The following is a 23,092-nucleotide window of genomic DNA, read 5'->3' as shown; positions in this document are numbered from 1 at the left end:
CTTTTGCCTCAACATTCTGAACAGTAGGCTACTACATTAAAACAGTGCCTAACACTCACACAAATAAATAGATTACTGCCCACTCATGGACATGGACAGTAGTGTTTTCTCTGAAAATGGCATGTCCTGGGAGTCTTCTTAGATAGAAAGCCAGACTGCTGCCTGTAAGACTTCATCTGCTCACATGTTTACATATTTCTAGCAAGTCCCCTGTTTGTGTCATACACTATATGGCCAAAAGTATGTGGATACCTGCTCATCGAACATATCATTCCAAAATCCTGGGCATTAATATGGAGTTGGTCCCCCCTTTGCTGCTATAACAGCTTCCACTCTTCTGGGAAGGCTTTCCACTAGATGTTGGAACATTGCTGCTGGGACTTGCTTCCAGTCAGCCACAAGGCCATTAGTTAGGTTGGGCACTGATGTTGGGCAATTAGGCCTGGCTCGCAGTCGGTGTTCCAATTCATCCCAAAGATGTTTGATGGGGTTAAGGTCAGGGCTCTGTGCAGGCCAGTCAAGTTCTTCCACACTGATCTCAACAAACCATTTCTGTATGGACCTTGCTATGTGCACGGGGGCATTGTCATGCTGAAACAGGAAAGGGCCCTCGCCAAACTGTTGAAACAAAGTTGGAAGCACAGAATCATCTAGAATGTATTTGTATGCTGTAGTGTTAAGATTTCCCTTCACTGGAACTAAGGGGTGTAGCCGGAACCATGAAAAACAGCCCCAGACCATTATTCCGCCTCTACCAAACTTTACAGTTGTCACTATGCATTGGAGCAGGTAGTGTTCTACTGGCATCCGTCAAACCCAAATTCGTCGGTTGGACTGCCAGATTGAAGGGTGATTCATCACTCCAGATAATGCGTTTCCACTGTTCCAGAGTCCAATAACCGGCGAGCTTTACACCACTCCAGCCGACGCTTGGAATTTCGCATGGTGATCTTATGCTTGTGTGCGGCTGCTCGGCTATGGAAAACCATTTCATGATGCTCCGAGAAAAATGCATTGTGCTTATGTTGCTTCCAGATGCAGTTTGGAACTCGGTAGTGAGTGTTGCCACCGAGGACAGACGATTTGTATGCGTTACGTGCTTCAGCACTCGGCGGTCCCGATCTGTGAGTTTATGTGGCCTACCACTTCGTGGCTGAGCCGTTGTTGCTCCTAGAAGTTTCTACTTCACAATAACAGCACTTACAGTTTACCGGGGAAGCTCTAGCAGGACAGAAATTTGACAAACTGACTTGTTGAAAAGGTGGCATCCTATGTATGACGGTGCCACGTTGAAAGTCACTGAGCTCTTCAGTAAGGCCATTCTACTGCCAGTGTTTGTCTATGGAGATTGCATGGCGGTGTGCTCAATTTTATACAGGTGTGGCTGAAATAGCCAAATCCACTAATTTGAAGGTGCGTCCACATACTTTTGGCCATATAGTGTATTTCATTTGGGGGAGGGTGGTGTCATCGTTATTGAATGATCCATGAATGAAGAGAAATGTTTATCTCTCAAGGGTCAGGGCCCTCAACCTGTGGTTGCTAGGGAAACTACCTGAATGTCAGCTTCATCCCAAGCTCAGTAGCACAATGATTGTCCTTTGTTTGTGCTGCTTGCTGCATATTTGACTGTGTGCAAAATTTTAGAATTTTACCTTTATTTAACTAGGCAAGACAGTTAAGAACAAATTCTTATTTACATGGCCTAGGATCAGTGGGTTAACTGCCTTGTTCAGGGGTAGAACAGCAGATTTGTACCTTGTCAGCTCGGGGATTCGATCCAGCAATCTTTCGGTTACTGGCCCTAACCACTAGGCTACCTGCCACCCCTTACCTCAGTAAGGTAAATTCAGTGAACAAGATTAATGTTTGTGCTGTCTCTCTCTCTCTCTCTTCCCTGCCCTCCCTCAATCTGTGCTGTATCTCCTGGGAGAAATCCTCATTGAATCCTGCTTTGAATATACATTAGTTTACATAAACAGTCGAGCTGAACTTACAATATACCTGATGAGCATAGCTGTGGGAAGTAGGGGTGCACCACCCTCTGAAAAATCTGAATACAAAAATCAGAAAAGACAAACCCACACCTCCACCCCCACCCCCAAACTACTTCCTGGAGCTATGCTCATGAGCCAAAATGACGATACTTTCCTCTTGAAATGTTGTTGCGAAGTTCTCTCTTGCAGCACAGGCCACTGGTCTATAGTTGCACAGTGGAAATAACTGATGGTATGGTTGTGTTCCCTCTGGTGGACAGAAATGCTACTACAATTCCTTACAATGAAAATATATTTATCTTAAATTTTAATGAAAATTCAGAAGTGTACAAAACAAATAATAAAGTTTACGTTTTGTGAAATAGGGTATGCATAGGGTATGCATCACTAATGATTCCTGTTATTACATTTGAACATCTTGGCCATGTTCTGTTATAATCTCCCCCCTCACAGCCAGAAGAGGCCTGGCCCGCCCTCATAGCCTGGTTCCTCTCTAGGTTTCTTCCTAGGTTTTGGCCTTTCTAGGGAGCTTTTCCTAGCCGCCGTGCTTCTACACCTGCATTGCTTGCTGTTTGGAGTTTTAGGCTGGGTTTCTGTACAGCACTTTGATATATCATCTGATGTAAGAAGGGATATATAAATAAATTTGATTTGTTATTTAATAAGTTTCCAAATATTGTAAAATAATTTCTCAAATAAGCATATCCACCCTATTAAAAAATAATTGCACATCAACATCTAAGTCAATATTTTGATATGTAATTGATCATGATATCATGGGGAATGCAAATAGTGTATTTAGATTGGCCAATCAAATAACTTCCCAAGTTTCTTTTACAGCCATTATAGCCTACATCTATCAACATATTCTAAAAGTCTATGTCCTGTCCTAGCATGAAAGATTTCCCGCTCAAAGTCATGAAGTCCAATCTATATTTTGTATCAGTGTGTGATGTTATTTTTTGTTCTCACGAGGAGATCGTCAGACTAACAGACTGCCGCTGCGCACGACTCCAAACCCGTCCAGTCTAGCCGTCTGACCTCGAGACACCCCTTCCCTTCAGTTTCAGAGGGCACCGCTCTAGCTGCAGTTTGCGCGACTATTCTGTGCGGTGCGTGAGAGGCAGGGAAGCCGAGGAGATTCGGTAACATCATTAATTATCCCCGGCACTGACACCGCGTGATTCTCAGCCTCTTATGTAGCTCGATATGCTCGGGTTAATAACTTGTGATGCCCATGGCAGCCACAATATTCAGATGTTATCTTCATTTCCCACCGTCTATCTACCATCTTGTCCTACATCAACAATCATACATGACAACGACAGTTTCATCAAGTAGAATATGACCTAAAAACTGGGCCAGTATTACTATTCACACCAACTCAATCTGCCTTTCTTACTGCAACAGTCAGGGCCAAGTGAAATATAAATAGTGAAATGGTTCCAGTAGAATTATCAGATAGACATTACTTTTAAGCCTATCTATGGAGTTCTAGGTTTTCAGGCATTTCATACTACAAAGTGAATATGACAAATATCCACTATCTTTTTCTCTTTTTTTGCCCTTTTTACCTTCCTGTTTTTATTTACAGCATTTCCCCTTTAGTTATTCTCTGCTGTCTACCTCGCGGTGACTGCAGAAGATGTGTTCAGACATGTACAGCTGAGTTTAGATCCTTTGAGTTTAGATTCAAGTTGGAGTGTTAGCAGTCAAGATACTTCAAAGCACCTCATTTCATATCTAGATTTCACATGCTCATTATTTAACAGCCACACAAATACAATACTGCTCTTTAGTTCAGTAAAGGGGAATGTGTTTAGTCAGCTCAGCTCTGTCTGTGCAGCACAGCCGCTTGCTTCACTTGACGCTATTTAATATTTAATACCAAACCTGAACTATAGTTTTTGCAAAACAAGAAAACAGGCTGTAAATATGGCCTTGAATAGCAATAAAATATGATGATAGTGAATCATTTTAATACATGTCAGAACATTTCAACTGCAGTAGGATATGTTATAGCAGAACCAGTGTATGGTCTGTCTCTCCCTCTCCACCAGAGCTCTGCCTCTGTGTCCATCCTGTTGGGGAGGATTGGATCAGACACTCAGCTCCTGACTGGGAAGCCGTCTGTCAGAACGGTGGTGACCCCAGAATATTTAATTACTTAATGAGCGTTTTGTGGTGCTATTAAAGCACTCACACGCCCCATTTGGCCTGAAGCCTTTCCTTTTAACACATTTACTCACTCAGAATCTCAATCCAATGTGCATCAAATAAATTAATCTGCAATTAAAAGCAGCAATGCCCAGAAAACACATACTGTATGTGATTGGTTCAAATCGCCCTATCATAGTCAGTCTAGTTGTCTGCCACATAACTGCTTCCCCCTTGGTTAAGAGTTTTCTTTTACGTAAGTGCTAAGTATGCAGACATCACAAACCCAAGTGATGAAATGTTTCTTCATATTTCTTCAATGTTTTATAATTTATGTTGATTTTAAAGTTGGAATTATGGAATGGGCCATTCGCCATTCGCCACTGATATGTGTATTTTGAACCCATATCCTCCTCAAGGACATAGTGCTTATAGATTTGTACCCCAATAACAGAAGTCACACCAAACACACTGGACAACATCTAAACTGTTTGTCAGTGGTCAAGTTCATCATCACACTTGGAGCAAACATTGTTTTTCAAAACATTGTAACCACCAGTGTGTCCGAGGCGTTAGAGAATTAATGTTGTACAACATTGAAAGCAGTGGAAAACTTTATTTAGTGAAGTAATAACTTTAATCCTTCGAACAGGACGAGGACGTCTGTACATGGTCTCTCTTCATTGTGTTGCTCTTGCTTTCCCTCTGTGTTTTTCTCCCAATCCCTGTCCCCTCCCTCTGTCCTCAGGGAGACTAGTTAGAAACACACACTCCAAACATTTTACAACATTAGTCATCTATTTTCTATGAGTTTCTTTTAATCAGAATTATCTACATAAATGTAATGAATTAGTATATGTGGTTAAGTATAGTAATAAACTCCTCTAAGTTAATTGTTTTGTTTACAGTAAAAGAATCATGATTGGTGCTGTTTAGTAACTGGAATGACGTTTTGCTACATTTCACCGGCAAGTTATTATATGCCTTGTAGCCATTGCATAATCTTGCAATCATTCCTAAGGGAGGGCTTGAGTTTGCCAATATGTTCTACGAGATCATACAAATCATAATCATCATCATTAAGAGGACAGTAAAAACAAAGATGATATTTAGGATCATAAAGTTATGTGTGTGTGTGTGTGTGTGTGTGTGTGTGTGTGTGTGTGTGTGTGTGTGTGTGTGTGTGTGTGTGTGTGTGTGTGTGAGCGAGAGAGAGAGAGAGAGAGAGAGAGAGAGAGAGAGCAGGGGGGTTTTAGATCACAGTGTCTCAACAGTCCCAATTGTCAACAAGAGGGTGCTGCCCTTGGCCTTGATTGATATAAGGAGAGGACTGAGTTTTCAAAACATAAGCTTCACATGCAGCAAATTTCCAGGAATTCTCATCTTCTAAGACATTAGGCTACACTCATATATGCCTTTTCATGTGCCTCCCATCAAAAAAATGAGCCTTGTATAATTGCAGAGGTTCAGAAGATTTGTCTTTTTCCAGAAGTCTTATGCCTATGGAAAAAGTTATTCACGATGTAAGCTTATGGTCCAAACAATTTACAAAGAGAGATGTAATTTGTTTTGTCTGTCTCTGGGCTAAGGAACATGAGACATGGACGCATACATAGCATGAAAGCTCTTGCTCTCTGAAGTCTTGGTGAGTTATACGCTTGCGCACTAGGGATCAGTAGTGAGGAGAATTGTGAATGGGGGGAGTATTTTGGGTGTACAGTCATAAGTCGGACTCCGAGGAGCCAGGAAGTAACTCAGAACCATGCAGCGCGACTGATAAAGTCGAGAGAGCGGGCGTTTGTTGTCAGTGGACAGGGATCATACGCTTCAGGGTGAAAGGGAATTATAGCCAATTGCGAAATTGAGCCTAATCCATTGCAGTGGCAGAGACTGACCGCTCAGTAGTTCCGATTTGAGAGCAGGGAGAGATCACCACCCTGCTTCAATAAGGTAAATATTACATTAGCACATTGCTACACACCCCATCAAAAAAGACGGAAGAGAATAAAATCAGGATTGCAAAGGTTTTTCTTTCTCACAAACAATTAATATTAACAAAAGTTTATCAGCAAAGCTTCAAGATGCCTCGGGTGGTCCCGGATCAAAGGAGCAAGTTTGAAAACGAAGAGTTCTTCAGGAAACTCAGTCGGGAGTGCGAGGCAAGTCTATTCATTGGATACATTTTATCTGGTGGCGAAACAAAGTAGCTCATAACGTGGAAATGCACGTTGCGCTGATAGAGACCCAACTCTATCTTGCCTTTTACTGAAAGATATTGATGTTTTCCAAATATCAATATGAAAGCACTGTTGATTTTATGTGATACGTTTTTTCATATTTTAATGTCTAAATACACTTTTCAAAAAAGAGGAAGGAGACAGTTATGAAATTGTGTTTCGTTTTGGTTTGTTGTAAGTCTGTCAACTCATCTGAGTCGCGTATCACAGCCCGATGCTCTGACATTCACGTTGACTGACTCATGGCTAATGTAGTTTACAATCATTTCCCATCATTTATCATTTCAAATGGCTAAATGGAGATGAATGAATTTTCTTTGATGCCTCTGGATTTAAAGACTTAATAAAAATAAAGGTGTCTCAAATTCAAAATCTTGAAAGTGAACCATGATCAATGACATTCACAGTAAAGTTTATTCTTTTTAAATAGGCCATGTGTTTTTTTTCTCTGAGATTAACTTTATTGATGCATTTGATCCTTCCTATTTTCAGATAAAATACACAGGGTTCCGAGACAGACCGCATGAGGAGAGGCAAGCCAGGTTTCACACCGCTTGTAGGGACGGTCGTTCAGAAATAGTGAGTAAACCATTTATGTTCAGCATACAACTCTTGAGATAATAACACTATAATCAGACATCATTACACTAACCTTGAGTTTATGTCAATATTTTGCGTAAATAGACACCCGGAACTAGACATTTTACATCAGCCAAAACATTACTTCCTCCTTTATTCTCTAACAAACAAAACAAAACCATCCTCTTAACATTAATTTCACTAAAATGACATTATACTATAATATGATCTGTTCACTGTCCAGAAATGTCATAAGCCTGTGTATCAGGTGTCCTACAGACAAGGCTATTAAGGTCTGCCTCTGTCTCAATAGTCTTTTGAGGAGAGAAACCGACATGGCCATTTGACAATGAGGGAAGTCAGGACAGAGCTGGGCTGGCGGGCCTGCCCGTGGCTACTTAAAACGGTCATTCTTCTCACTCCTTTTTTCAGTCGTAATATTTTCACGTTGTCTACTGTATGTGCTGTAATAAAGTAAAATGTAGTATTGATTTTATGTAGGCCTAACACTTTTATTCTTAGAGTAGCCTAAAATTACACCGTCTGATTGTTTCATATTTTTGGTAAAGTTATTCAAATCAAGGATTGTCTTTATGGCATGAAATAATAAAGTGACAAGGTAGTGTCTCCAAATTCAATTACATTTTCAGACAAACAGATTCGAAAAGATATTCACAATAATAACATTGTGACTAGGCCTACTTGTAATTAGTTATTTTCTGTGATTGAAGTATTTTGAAGCATTATGTTACTGTCTGTCCAAACCTACCATTCACCTGAGTGTGTCTATTTCAAAATGATATTATTCTGACAGAGAAAGACATTAGAAATGATCATCACCGTACCTCAAATTTTAGTAAATTAAATAAATGCAAAGGACTTTGTTAATTCAATAAGGCAGAATAGTAATACACAATAGTTGTATTACTTGTATTATGAACATGTGCTATGTTCCTATAGCCTTAGTAATTACATGGTAATGACACTGTATTTTGTGTTAGTATATGTTGTGTGCATCCTGCCCGTGTTGTGTTTTTCCTATATTATGTTTGAAGTAATGCTATGAAAACAATACAAAACATTGTGTCCATATTTGGAGCTCAGTTGTTTTAAATCTTTGTCTATGTGCCAGTGAATTCCATGACATCAACCACACACAGGGAGCCTGCAATCATTGGAAAGCCAAGTAATGTAAAAAGCCTAATTTAATAAATGAAATCAAAATTAATCATAGGCCATTTGTCATTAGTGTCAGTGCAGGGTCTGCTTTTAAACTATTATCAATTTTCTTGTCCTGTCTTTCTTACTGTATTCCTCCTATCTCTCACTCACTCCATCTCCCTCTCCTTCAGTCTCTTTCTCTTTCCTAAAGTCAGTTCACTATAGCCCAGTATTCCAACATTGTGTTGGTAAAATAGAATCAGATGTGCGTAACTCTATACTTCAAATAGAGAAAATGATGACTCTTGTGTTTTTTCCCTTTTTTTTCTGAGTGCTGGGAGCGCTGGCCCTGGCTCCAGGCACTCGTCTCTCTGATGTGAAAAAGAAATTACGGGCTGCATAATTTATGCTCAGGCCCAGTGTTCTGATCCTGTTTGTATTGATTTCCCTCTAAAAGGCTTTTGTGGCGACGGGCACCAACCTCTCGCTGCAGTTCTTCCCAGCCAACTTGCACGGGGAGCAGAGGCAGACGCCCACACGAGAGTATGTGGACTTTGATCGGGAGACGGGAAAGGTAATCCTGACATCTCTCTCTTTTCTTTTCTCTCTTATTCTCTCTTCTCTTTTCTCCTCTCTCTAATCTCATCTGTTCATTTCTCCTGAGAGGTGATTTAGGTTAACCTCTTAACGATTTGTCTCTGACGTACTCATCCATGACACTCTTTTTATTTCCCTGGCATTTCTGTAAACTCATGTAACCACACAATAATGATCTGTAAACAGCTTGGTAGAGGCATTGAGGTATTCCTAGCATTTTTCACTCAAAATTGAGGTTGAATCTCACGACAGTTTGATTGAATCCAGGCTGTTGATTCAGAGTGATATGTTCTCTGGTTGGGATAAACCCTAGGCTTTCTGTAAGATGTTATCGCTTCACATGGAGCACGCTAAACATCACCCTGCCCTGCCGTCCACTAAAAAACCCACCTTTCTCCTCAATTAAATATTTCACTGTTCCTACTTTCGTTTATTTTTTAAACATGCCCATTTTTCTCACTGTAATTCCAACACATTCTACCAACTCAATGAATACACGACTACAGTATGTGGTTTCTTTCAAAGCCATAGGGATGGAAGATGGTGACAATGTTCCAACCATAGAAATACAATCCTATAGTAATCATATAGTAATAGTATAGTACAATATATTTATAGTAATTATATAGTAAAGCCTTGCTGCTCCTGTGATTCAGATACTACTACAGGCGTGTTAAGGTGATACTGCCATGACACCTGAGAGCCCATGGGACTTTCTCCAGGTCCTGCCAACTCTGTTAGTGTCACTAAAGAACCGAATAAAGTGGGTCATAAATTGATTATCTGAACCATTAAACACCCCTGTCTGATCACATCCCTTCCATTTCCCAGAGAGAGCTCAATAAAACTATGGAAATGCTTAATCTTTTAGCCCTGAAAATTTTACTAGTCATTGTATAAAGATGACCTAAAGCGATAACATTTTAGATACAAATATTTACCAAAAGTTTAGATATGGACTCTTAAAACTTGAATTCCCCCTTGACACCTTTGTTTTAATGGTGCAGTGTTTAGAAGGATTGTATTTTTTGTTACTGTTTTGTTTGTGTATTAATTTGGTCCCCTGGAGACCTTGTAGTTGTTGCCGTACGTATGGTGTGCCAGAGGCCCCTGTTCACGGACAGTGCCTCGCTGAAATGTGCTCATTAAAAATGCATCCTTGGGAAATCGATGGACCTTTCGGCCCAAGGCTGACGGACTAATCTTTGCCCGTTAATTATTTTAAAAGGCGTGACGGGGAGTTGTCAGGCATGCCGGGCACTTTACAGATGACGCGCTGGGTGTCTGGGGCAGGGCCTGATAGTAATCCTATCCCTTGTCACCTCTAGCAGGCTCAGGGCCATGCAGCTTTAATGAGCCCTGGGCCCTCCGTCCCTCTGCCGCTCCGCATCCAACATAAACCCCACGGAGCTCCCAGTCACACCATCACTGTCACCGTACACACACATGCACACAAGCACACAAGCACACACACACACACACACACACACACACACACACACACACACACACACACACACACACACACACACACACACACACACACACACACACACACACACACACGCACACACACACACACACACATGCACACAAGCACACAAACACACACACACACATACACAAACACACACACACATATGCACACACACGCACTTACCCCCAACAGCACATGGCTGATCCTTTGCACCTCCATCAACATTTCAGTATCCAGTGAACTATCAGCACGCGTCGTATTCTCATGTTGCAACATTGGAGAACAGGGCTCAATTATTAGCTTGGATTTCTTCTCGACCCTTTCCACAATGCTGTGTAGTCATCAGGCTTCTTCATTTAGGTAGTAAATCCCTAGACAGGTGCTACTGCTCTGCTCGTTGACATGAATACTTATCTTTCGGAACTGAGGTGGAACTTATTTGGAGAACTTCTGATTTTTCTCTGGGCTCCCCCCCATCCCTCCCTCTCTCCCTCTCTCTAACTCCCTGCAGACCAGTGGTGTCAGGCTGGAAGAGATGTTGCGTACGCTGCAACCTCTGCTCTTAATTACTCTGATTGTTAACCTTTTACACAAACACATCTCACACTGCCTGGCTAGGAGATGTTAATAGACTGAATGAAAACCCCAAAGAATGTCTGCAGTGAAAGTGAAAGTGTGTGCCGTGGGGTCGGAAGAGGAAATGTGACATTTTACTGAAATATACCAGGTCAACAGGCCTGCGTCTGTTGCTCTATGAATTGAATCAATTGAAAAAAGTCTGAAATAAAATAGAAAATTGTAGAGGTGAAATATTGAAGCTAAGTCCTTTAGCTAGTGGAATCTGCACTGTATGATTTGGCAAAGCATCCTTGCCAAGCTGTTTTCATGAGGGAACTGTCCAGGTGTAGCCTATGGATACATCAGCCATGTCTCACTATGGCATGATCCCCCTATTCCCAGTTGAAGTGTGAGGTCCATAAAGAGCATATAGCATACAGCTCTTTCCTCACCGCCACCCAACGCCAGTCCAGAGTAACAGATGAATAGGGAACAGTTATAATAATCTTTCCATGAAAAGTGAGTGATTTTATGGGTCTTGCCATTTTTGATTGATGGAGTCAGAACCAACCCCAGCTCAGTGTGAGCCCAGGGACTCGCTGTCTCTGTCTGTCTCCTTTCTCTGGGACCCTCTCCCTCTCTCACACACTCTCTCTCTCTCTCTCTCTCTCTTCTTGTCTCTCTCACTCTCTTTTTTTCTCTCTCTTTCACTCTCTTTCTCACTTTCACTCTCTCTTGGTCTCTCTTTAGGTCTCAATCTCTCTCTTCTGGTCTCTCTCTCACTCGCTTTTTAGGTCTCTCTCTCATTTCTCTCTCGTGCGCGAGTGAATAAACCATTGCGTTCCTCCATCCTTCCCCCACACCCCCTCGTTCTCCTCCTCCCTCATTTGAAAACACAGGCGGTGCCAGCGGAACGGGCCAGTTTAAACTTGGCCGCTGGCGGGGGACAGTAGTATTATCTGAGTGGGGCGGTGAGCCCTGCTCCACTGGAGCCCCCGCAGTAGAGCTTAAGTACAGGCTCCGAGTGTCACTACAGGCTAATGGGAACCAGCTGTGTGGGAGGTTAATTTTAGCGGTAGCTAGCAGGGACCGGGGAGGAGCAGTTAACTCTGTCCCAGCCAGGGGCTCCCGGTTGTGGACTGCCTCGTACCGGGTCACTGGTCAGTCCCATGAATCTTCCACACTGCCCTAATGGCCATGGACTCTGACTCTGAGTCATGGCCATACAAGTCCAACCTTAAATTCATTAGATTGGAGGGACAAATGATAGCTAACAGTGCCTTTAGAGAATCATCAGACAGAAATGAATACACAGCAGCATACTGTTCAAAATTCACAGAGCAGAACAGGAAGTTGTATAACTGCCACAGGAACATTGAGAGAAGGCCAGTGGAGTAGAGTCCTTAAATCAGCTTTTCTTACTGTGACAGGCAGCAGAAGTGCAGAGCGTTTGAACTGCTACAGTAGCAGACAGGAGGAGGGGGATGATTCATTGTGTCTCAGTAAATTATTAATCTGCTCCAAGTGAAGTTTGCTTAGCTCAGACAAGAGCTCAGAGAGGTAGTGGGTCTCTGATGAAGATCCTCCATTTGTGCTTTGTTGTAATGGAACTCCATGGATACTGATGACTCACCATGGGATTGAAGAATATATTTGTCAAGAACCTCTACACAGAGTACAGTGAGTACCTGGACTGAAGTCCTGCCCATTTGATGTAATAGGGTTTTTACTGTAACAGAGAGAGAAGGCAATACAGACTCTTATACAGTGGCGATTTTAGCACGTACATCCTGGTGGGGCAAACAAAAACTAAAATTGGGGTATGCATGCCAAGAAAGCCACTACACAACACAACACTAAACAATACATTAATTGCACTATAACGGTGACAAATGGTGCCCACAAACTGTTAGGGCCTACATAAAGCTGTCCCAACAGCAGAGTCCCAACAGCAGTCCCAACACCTTACCACTGCTACACCTGGCTATCAGTGGAGCCTTGTCTGGCAGCGAAACAGTTCATTCAGCCTCATTTACTGCCTTTAAAAAAACATGGCTGATATGGTTGATCCTCTTAAGGATCGGACCCTTTTTTCAATTTTCATCTAAAATAACATACCCAAATGTAGGAACCCAGGTCCTACATTTGAATATAAAAATGGATTTTATCAAACAAAACTATGCTACATTTAATCTCTGGAACCCTCAGGATGACAAATCAGAGCAAGATTACTGAATGTAAGTACATTATTTACCTTCAGAGGTGAATGTATCAAACCAGTTGCCGTGATACAAGTTTTTTGTTGTTGTGCACTCTCCTCAAACAATAGCATGGCATTTTTTCACTGTAATAGCTACTGTAAATTGGACAGTGCAGTTAGATTAACAATAATTTAAGCTTTTTGTCCATATAAGACATGTCTATGTCCTGGAAAGTTTGCTGTTACTTACAACGTCATTCTAGTCACCTTACCGCACATTAGCAACAACTGTCCCGGTATAGGGACACCTATCCCATAGATCCTAAAGAGGTTTTAAACAAATGTGGTTTCTACTGACAATTGCGATGTACAAACTATGGCATAAAGGAACGACAAGTGGATAAGAGGCAATCCGTAATTTTGATTAAGACATTAATGAGCGAGCTAGGATGGACGTAGTCAATATAACTATTTGTTCAGCACTTTTAAAACGTACAGGGACATAATTCAGAACATGCGCCGTTCTTACAGTGTTCTCCCTGTACGCCAAGTCAGAACCGTAGGATAAATAAAGGGGGAATATAAGCAGACAATGAAAGCTCTTACAATATTCAATGATTACATTTCTCTAAAGCAGGTTATAGGCTACATGTGCACCACCAAGTTAGAACAGTAGGCGAAATTAGGACGGGAAACGGGACCAAATTATTAGGGTGAGGCACATGGGCTACTAACAGCTTACTACACAACATACACTTAGTATTACTTTCTTAGCTACAGTATACATATCTCCCTGGCATATTACATAATTTATGCAGCAGCATACAATACATATTTGGACTCACCTTGTTGTGCTGTGCTCACTTGAACAGGAAGGTGGCGCGGTGGTACTACTTGGGCAAATTTTGTCATCAAACTTTGTCATCAAAGTCTGGCATTCTCTGCATTTATGTTGCTTTCAAGACAACTGGGAACTCTGAAAAAAACAAGGTTGAATCATGATGATGTCAGTGATCTTCAGGTCATAGCTCTAGAAAGAGGCCTGAGTTCCCGACTTACAATTCCGAGTTCTGCCCCTCCTGCCCTGAAATACGGGTCGCCACTGCTCTTATATATGAACACTCCTCAACTTTAACTCAATCTTGTTGAAATTGGAGACTTTTAGGGTTTTGGAGCAGGGTTCAGCTGTAATGGTTTAAGAAATCTGGTGTTTGGCCTCTTTTCCATATCCCCCTCTGCTCTGTTCATCCGTAGAGCTTGTGTGTGGTTTCCTTTTATGCAAAGCAGAAATTGGGTCCATCTGCATGGCCATGCCAGAAGGTTGGGTTTGCCCCCCCCCCAGCCCCACTGATTGGTTGAGAGCTCCTGATATAGTCTCCTTGTTACAGACCCTCCAGAGTGTGCTGCTACTCTATTATATTGTGTTAAGAGCTTAAAGCACAAATACATGAAGAAAGTCGTAGAATGACTCCTAAACCTTTCAGCTACAGCCTGGTAAATGTGAAAGTCACTTCTGCTGGTATTACAGCAGTAATGCATAGCGGGATTGTGTAGGTGTGTTGTTATCTGACATGGGGCCAGAACTGAGAGAGAGAGAGAGCAGGCCCTTAACGTGGAGCCATACCTAGGCAGGGCCTCAGAGGCAGCAGACTATAAATCTTCGGCCTGTCTCTGGATGTAAGAATGTTCGCTCGGGGCATATAGCACAGGGAAGATTCACAGCAAATTAATCCATTATGAAAGGGACTTCAGTCAGAGGCGTCACCACAGGAATTGGAGTTTTAATAGTTTTGTGTTAAAGCTTATTCCCAAGACCAGCCAGTGTGTTTGTGTGTCTGTGTATTGTGTGTGTGCGTATGTATGTGTTTGTCTGCCATAGCACTGCACTTACGGAGCCAATCTCCATATTAATGACGCGTCATGTGCCACAAAACATGGTCTTGAGCTGCATGGCGCCAGCTTGACAGTTAACCTTGTTACAGAGCCAGAGAGGGGGAACAGCTTGACAGTTAACCCTGTTACAGAGCCAGAGAGGGGGGAACAGCTTGACAGTTAACCCTGTTACAGAGCCAGAGAGGGGGGAACAGCTTGACAGTTAACCTTGTTACAGAGCCAGAGAGGGGGGAATAGCTTGACAGTTAACCCTGTTACAGAGCCAGAGAGGGGGGAACAGCTTGACAGTTAACCTTGTTACAGAGCCAGAGAGGGGGGAACAGCTTGACAGTTAACCTTGTTACAGAGCCAGAGAGGGGGAACAGCTTGACTGTTAACCCTGTTACAGAGCCAGAGAGGGGGGAACAGCTTGACTGTTAACCTTGTTACAGAGCCAGAGAGGGGGGAACAGCTTGACTGTTAACCCTGTTACAGAGCCAGAGAGGGGGGAACAGCTTGACTGTTAACCTTGTTACAGAGCCAGAGAGGGGGGAAAAAGCTTGACTGTTAACCTTGTTACAGAGCCAGAGAGGGGGGAAAAAGCTTGACAGTTAACCTTGTTACAGAGCCAGAGAGGGGGGAACAGCTTGACTGTTAACCCTGTTACAGAGCCAGAGAGGGGGGAACAGCTTGACTGTTAACCCTGTTACAGAGCCAGAGAGGGGGGAACAGCTTGACTGTTAACCCTGTTACAGAGCCAGAGAGGGGGGAACAGCTTGACAGTTAACCCTGTTACAGAGCCAGAGAGGGGGGAACAGCTTGACAGTTAACCTTGTTACAGAGCCAGAGAGGGGGAACAGCTTGACAGTTAACCCTGTTACAGAGTCAGAGAGGGGGAACAGCTTGACAGTTAACCTTGTTACAGAGTCATAGAGGGGGAACAGCTTGACAGTTAACCCTGTTACAGAGTCAGAGAGGGGGAACAGCTTGACAGTTAACCTTGTTACAGAGTCAGAGAGGGGGAACAGCTCGCTGCTGCTGGTGGTGGTTATTGAAGGGGGGAAAATGAGGAGCAGATGAATCTCTCCCATCTTCAGCCCCAACATGAAGCAGGGTGTGGTGCTTGGGAGGGGCTCTGAATTATCTCACAGAGCCACACAAATGCACATTAATTGGTTGCTAAGTTTAAAGGTTATGAACTTAATGTCATAAAGCTACTATAGTTACTCCATATTTAGTTAATGTAGTTTATACTCAAGTCTAGCTGAAGTGAACCTGGTAGTAATGTGTGTATGATGGGGGAGGGGGTAGGGAGGCATCAGCCCTCACTCCTGACACTGATGAGGAGAGAGGCGACTGGGCAAAGGCCAGGGTGGAGGGAGGATGATGGACGAGCATTTCTGTGAGGAGCGCAGTGGTCCGGCTCGTTTTGCGGTGGGGGCTGTTGTTTCCATCTCCCTCAAACGGAAGCCGGTCCACTGGCAGATGACTTGTCAATGACATCATCAAAGTGAGCCCACTAATTGATTCCTGCTGCTCTGTCATGCCCATTGTTCACTGAGCCCTCCTCGTGTTCCTCTCATCTGATGTTGATTGTTTGATGTTTGTTAAAAAGAGGGGTTCTTTGTGTCCTTGGCTATGCCATGTCCTTTTGTTGAATGTTTTTTTTACAGAAATGCTTCTCTTTTGACTGTCTGTTGGGACAGAACTGTCTCTGCTGGGGAAAGAGAAGCTTTGTTTTTCCCAGCACTAGTCAATCATACTCCTGCCTCTATTTTTGCCATAGGGTTTTCATTATAGCTCCCAGCTCAAATTTCCACTTCCTTTATCCCAGGCCTCAGATCAATGACCACTCCCACGCTTTATTGTGGGGTACAAATATACTGAATGTCACATGGCTTCCTGAAAATGTTAATCTTACAGTAAAATGAAACAGTGGAGCTCTGGTTGGGCCCCCGAGTGGCGCAGTGGTCTAAGGCACTGTTTCTCAGTGCTAGAAGCGTCACTACAGACCTGGTTTGATTCCAGGCTGTATCACAACCGGTCGTGATTGGGAGTCCCATAGGGCGGCGCACAATTGGCCCAGTGTCGTCCGGGTTAGGGCTTCGCCGGGGTAGGGCATCATTGTAAATAAGAATTTGTTCTCAACTGACTTTCCTAGTTAAATAAAGGTAAAAAAAATATATAATAATAATAATACAAAAATACAAATACTACTTTCTAAGGATAAATGTGACATTTCACTATGATTTACGGTTCTGCTACCTACAGTAGCAGTGTTAATTTCACAATGAAATGAGAGAGTGTGTTCACTCATAACTGGAGGAAGAATCTTTCTGCACCAGGAAGTAGTTTTTTTCAACGCTTCTAAATGAGCTCATATTTTATTAACAATGTGAAACTGATAAAAACTGAGGGCTGTTAATGTGCAACAAACAGCCTCTCAGCCCATAAAGCAGCAAGCTGTTTGAGACATCATCGGTCCATACAGACCCCATAAAGTCTTCAAACATCTATCTCTCAGTCTGAGGGTTAGCTAATAGCGAGAGTTACTAGACTTCTTGATTTTGTTTGTTTTCTTTATGCAGACATCACTCTTTTCCACCAGAAGTGATGACATTGCAGATGGAGTTGTTTCAGTTGACCACTCTCACCCCTTCCTCTCCTTCTCTCTCTCTCTCTCCTCCTGCCAATTAAAACATTTGATTTAATTTGTTTTCCCTTCACCTTGCCCTCCAGAGTAATAAACATTCCATGATGCTGTGGAATTACTCAACTGATTCTGATTCATGGGAGTTTGGAACATGGGGACTTGTTGTAAATCACCTAACAGGATGGTGATGTTGCATCTGAGCAGATCACTTATTCACCATTTCATGAAGGGATTAAATATGAATTACACTAAATTGTTCCTCCGTAAATTGTAATGGATGGATAGTCCAGATGAGTAGGTGAAAGACTTCAGTGTCTGTGTTTGTACTGAAGTAAGTCTGAGACTCCCCACCCTTCCTACATCCCACTGAGTGGGAGCAGTCAGACAGTGTTGTCTAGGAGGGAGGAGAGGGAAGCATCCTGCTTGGGGATTTGATTCTCCAGGACTGTCAGGACACAGGTGAGAAATACAGCGTGTATGTGCCGACTGCATTCCTGGTCACTATTCCAGGAACTATGTTCTCTCCCGGCCGCAGGGGGGGGACAAGTGTGGTCACCTGGCCCGGAGGACCGTCTCTCTGCCTCCAACCTGACTGTGATGGGTGCCTCAGTGGGAGGGGCCAAGGGCCCCCCTACAACCCAGTATTTCCTGTACAGAGGGAAAATGGCAGATGTGAAACGTGACTTGGGTCCAAGTATAGCTAGAGTGCCTGAGAATTCAAGTCCCTTAAGATGCTCTTGGCAAGCCTGCCGATTCTTTATTTTGTCTGTCCTCACCTCTTCCCATGAAAACCGAGCCATCACTTTCTTTTGAAATGATAATATTCTTCTTGTGTATTTCTATCCAGTATATTATTAATTTGTTCATTTATTGTTGTAAATGTAGTTAATTAATTACTTTTAGATTATAACAATTCCATATTCAAAATATATGTTTATATTAGTGTCTGTGACTATCTGATGTGACTTCTCAAAGTCCTCTGGGGTTTTGTAGACTCAGCCATTTCTCCCCTGCAGCCTCTGCAGTATGTCCCAGCAGCCCCTGCAGTATGTCCCTGCTCTCCCATTCTCCTGTGGTTAGAAACTTCATCCAAATGCTGGATTTGCCTTTGCATGATATTTACTTAAGTTAAACAGCCATCTGTAAAAACAGAGAAATGGATATCCTTTGTATGGTGTTCATGTGAGAAATTATTTTACATAGTGTACATGTTGTCCCCAACTACCCTATTCCTTATTCCCAATAAAAGTAGAAATGGTATAAAAAAAACAATTATTTCCATCAAGTGGCATCACAACCAATCTGATTTATAATCTGACTGACATAGTGACACAGGCCAAGTTTTTCTTATCACTAAGACTGGGTTGGTCTTTATTACATTTTATCGCTTTTTTAAATATAATTGATAAAGTAGAGCTATATCACTGGTTGGATTGGCAAGCTAGAAGCAACCAGAGACATTTGTATTACTTTTACAATCAAATTGGGAAAATGACCTAATAGAGGAAGCCTTACTCAATGAGTCAGTGTTACTGCATAACCTAATCAGGCTTAGCAGGACAAGTTATACTCTGATTTGGAACATATATCAGAGGAATAGGGCTGTCTGGGGTCTGTCTGCCAGTCTGTCTGTCTGTCTGTCTGTCTATCTTTGTTTGTATGTATGTTTGCGAGTTCTGCGCTGGCATGGTGTCAGGTGAATGCAGGGCAGTTAAGGGCTATAACTGGGTTTTGGGGGGGGGGGGGGGGGGGGGGTCAGTTAGGGGGCTATAACTGGGTTTGAGGGGGGGTCAGTTAGGGGGCTATAACCGGGGTGTCGTGACTCGGTGGTTAGGGGTAATTATAGGGCTTGGAAGGACAAGGGGCAGGAGAATGGGTGAGCGCACGGGGCACAACAAGTCTAATACAGCCGTCTCTGTGGCAGGTGGTGTGGATGGAGGAACAGAGACTTGTCTCTGAGTGTGTGTCTGTGTCTGAGCATTTGTGTGGTTGGGTATATGTGTGGATGTGGGTGGGTATATGTGTAGGTGGGGTTGGGTATATGTGTGGTTGTGGGTGGGTGTGGGTGGGTGTGGGTGGGTATATGTGTGGGTGTGGGTGGGTGTGGATGGGTATATGTGTGGGTGTGGGTGGGTGTGGATGGGTATATGTGTGGGTGTGGGTGGGTATATGTGTGGGTGGGGTTGGGTATATGTGTGGTTGTGGGTGGGTGTGGGTGTGGATGGGTATATGTGTGGGTGTGGGTGGGTATATGTGTGGGTGGGGTTGGGTATATGTGTGGTTGTGGGTGGTTGTGGGTGTGGATGGGTATATGTGTGGGTGTGGGTGTGGATGGGTATATGTGTGGGTGTGGGTGGGTATATGTGTGGGTGTGGTTGGGTATATGTGTGGTTGTGGGTGGGTATATGTGTGGGTGGGGTTGGGTATATGTGTGGTTGTGGGTGGGTATATGTGTGGGTGGGTATATGTGTGGGTGTGGTTGGGTATATGTGTGGTTGTGGGTGGGTATATGTGTGGGTGGGGTTGGGTATATGTGTGGTTGTGGGTGGATATATGTGTGGGTGGGTATGTGTGGGTGGGGTTGGGTATATGTGTGGGTGTGGGTGGGTATATGTGTGGGTGTGGTTAGGTATATGTGTGGTTGTGGGAGGGTATATGTGTGGGTGGGTATATGTGTGGGTGGGGTTGGGTATATGTGTGGTTGTGGGTGGGTATATATGTGGGTGGGTATATGTGTGGTTGTGGGTGGGTATATGTGTGGGTGGGGTTGGGTATATGTGTGGTTGTGGTTGGGTATATGTGTGGTTGTGGGTGGGTATATGTGTGGTTGTGGTTGGGTATATGTGTGGTTGTGGGTGGGTATATGTGTGGGTGGGGTTGGGTATATGTGTGGTTGTGGTTGGGTATATGTGTGGTTGTGGGTGGGTATATGTGTGGGGGGGGGTGGGTATATGTGTGGTTGTGGGTGGGTATATGTGTGGGTGGGGTTGGGTATATGTGTGGTTGTGGGTGGGTATATATGTGGGTGGGTATATGTGTGGTTGTGGGTGGGTATATGTGTGGGTGGGGTTGGGTATATGTGTGGTTGTGGGTGGGTGGGGTTGGGTATATGTGTGGTTGTGGTTGGGTATATGTGTGGTTGTGGGTGTGTATATGTGTGGGTGGGGTTGGGTATATGTGTGGTTGTGGGTGGGTATATGTGTGGGTGGGGTTGGGTATATGTGTGGTTGTGGTTGGGTATATGTGTGGTTGTGGGTGGGTATATGTGTGGTTGTGGTTGGGTATATGTGTGGTTGTGGGTGGGTATATGTGTGGGTGGGGTTGGGTATATGTGTGGTTGTGGTTGGGTATATGTGTGGTTGTGGGTGGGTATATGTGTGGGTGGGGGTGGGTATATGTGTGGTTGTGGGTGGGTATATGTGTGGGTGGGGTTGGGTATATGTGTGGTTGTGGGTGGGTATGTTGGTGGGTATATGTGTGGGTGGGGATGGGTATATGTGTGGTTGTGGGTGGGTGGGGTTGGGTATATGTGTGGTTGTGGTTGGGTATATGTGTGGTTGTGGGTGTGTATATGTGTGGGTGGGGTTGGGTATATGTGTGGTTGTGGGTGGGTATATGTGTGGTTGTGGGTGGGTATATGTGTGGGTGGGGTTGGGTATATGTGTGGGTGGGGTTGGGTATATGTGTGGGTGGGGTTGGGTATATGTGTGGTTGTGGGTGGGTATATGTGTGGGTGGGGTTGGGTATATGTGTGGTTGTGGTTGGGTATATGTGTGGTTGTGGGTGGGTATATGTGTGGGTGGGGTTGGGTATATGTGTGGTTGTGGGTGGGTATATGTGTGGGTGGGGTTGGGTATATGTGTGGTTGTGGTTGGGTATATGTGTGGGTGGGGTTGGGTATATGTGTGGTTGTGGTTGGGTATATGTGTGGTTGTGGGTGGGTATATGTGTGGGTGGGGTTGGGTATATGTGTGGTTGTGGTTGGGTATATGTGTGGGTGGGTTACAGAGAGAAGCGTTCTCTAGCTCAACCTGCTTTCTCTATGTATGTCTCACCTCACTTGGTCACACCTGTTCTGTGTGTTTGTTTGTGTGTGGGGGGGTGGGGTGGGGGGTGGGGGGGGGGTGGATGTGTGTGTGCTCATAGATGTGGATATACTGGAAAAACAGCTCAGCCCTGACTATGATTGCAGGATTGCACACACTGCTCCCGTAAGGGAATTGTGCTGACTCAACTCCCAGGAACTTCCTGCTTCTCCATATCGAGCTGAGCATACGGAAGGGAACAGATAAAGATACTGGAATAGAGGGATGGAGGGAGAGGTGTAGAAAGAGGCTGGTGGTTGGGTAGCCAGGTTGAGAAGCAGCTGTAGATCTGTTGTTCTAGACAATGAGTGTCAGTCAGCACAGTCTAGTAGGGTCCCTCCCTCCCACGCCAGGAGTCCCCAGCCGGCCCCTCTGGGTCCTCGTCTGTAAGGGGGCAGGCTGATGGCTTGGGCCTGGAGGGGCCTTACTCACGAACTCTTACACTGTACTCATTCACACACCAGTTATCACAGGGGCAGAGGTGACGTCACTCACACTGTGTAGTATGGCATTACAGCCTATATGTATGGGTTTTCTATTCTCTAGTTACCATCGCCAGTATTAGTGTGTGGGCACTTCTACCTATTTTAGACCTTGCATCAGTGAGAGTTTAAGTTCATATAGGGGTTTGTGACTTTCCTGTTTTGCTCATTAATTAAGGCTGACTGTGTGGGAGGGAGTTTAGAGTATGTGGTGAGGAGGTGGTGGTGCCAGGGTGCAGGTGGCAGGGTACCAGAACTGGGCCCCAGTGTGTTTGTCACTTCCTGTCGGTTGCTGTCTTGCCCAGTGGGGGTGGCTGAGTCACCAAGGGGTCACAGAGGCAGCTGTCACAGCCCAGCAAGGGGGCAAGGTGAGGGGGAAGGGGTGAGAGGGGTGCGGGGGAGGCAGCTGGCATGGCTCCACAGACCTGGAGGCAAAAGGAGAGGAGAGGTGAAGGGAACAGGGGCATCTGTCTATGTGTGATTGTGGATCGGAACCTGAAGACTCAGAGCCCAGATGTAGCCCTGCTGCCCAGAGCACAGTATTGTGGGGTTGTGGTGGAGGCTCATGGGCAGATGGGGGTCAGAGGGTGTCGCGCCATGAGGCTAGAATCAGAACAGCCATGAAACAGCATGGTGACTGCCTGGAAATTCACACTTACCACAGGGGGAACCACCTCAACTTACACTGAGACACAGAGAGAGAAAGAGGGATTGAGGGAGGGATAGTCAGAGGGAGAGAGAAAGAGAGAGTCAGATAGAGACATAAAGAGAGAGAGAGTGAGAGAGAGAGCTCAGGCCCTGAGTGGGATCTGAGTCACTCCCACACACTCATGTTTACTGTGTGAATAATACACTCACACACGTCCCAGACACTCATTGATGTAGCATTCCTTCTGCTAATATCATAATTAGTACTGTGTTATATCAGTTGGCTGTTAGCGTTCACACCTGCATTCACACACACACACACACACACACACACACACACACACACACACACACACACACACACACACACACACACACACACACACACA

The 23,092-nt window shown here is 44.2% G+C and overlaps 1 protein-coding gene across 4 annotated transcripts in view; it reads left to right on the top strand.

Annotated features, from left to right (window-relative positions):
- The first annotated feature begins 5,911 nt into the window (after positions 1-5,911).
- The window catches only part of cbfb (core-binding factor subunit beta), a 29,798-nt gene continuing 12,617 nt past the window's right edge, over positions 5,912-23,092 (top strand). For 2 of the 4 annotated variants that reach the window (XM_039000569.1, XM_039000572.1), the window contains exons 1-3: positions 5,912-6,313; positions 6,884-6,970; positions 8,589-8,705. In XM_039000569.1, the coding sequence (XP_038856497.1) occupies positions 6,236-6,313; positions 6,884-6,970; positions 8,589-8,705 (282 nt within the window). In that variant the 5' untranslated portion in view covers positions 5,912-6,235. The remainder of the gene's footprint in view (positions 6,314-6,883; positions 6,971-8,588; positions 8,706-23,092) is intronic. The other 2 variants (XM_039000571.1, XM_039000570.1) reach the window with 2 other exon arrangements.

This window comes from Salvelinus namaycush, chromosome 9 (genome assembly GCF_016432855.1).
Source record: "Salvelinus namaycush isolate Seneca chromosome 9, SaNama_1.0, whole genome shotgun sequence".
NCBI classification, from domain to species: domain Eukaryota; kingdom Metazoa; phylum Chordata; class Actinopteri; order Salmoniformes; family Salmonidae; genus Salvelinus; species Salvelinus namaycush.
The sequence above is the reverse complement of the archived record's forward strand: the minus strand, read 5'-3'. Positions and strand labels throughout refer to the sequence as shown.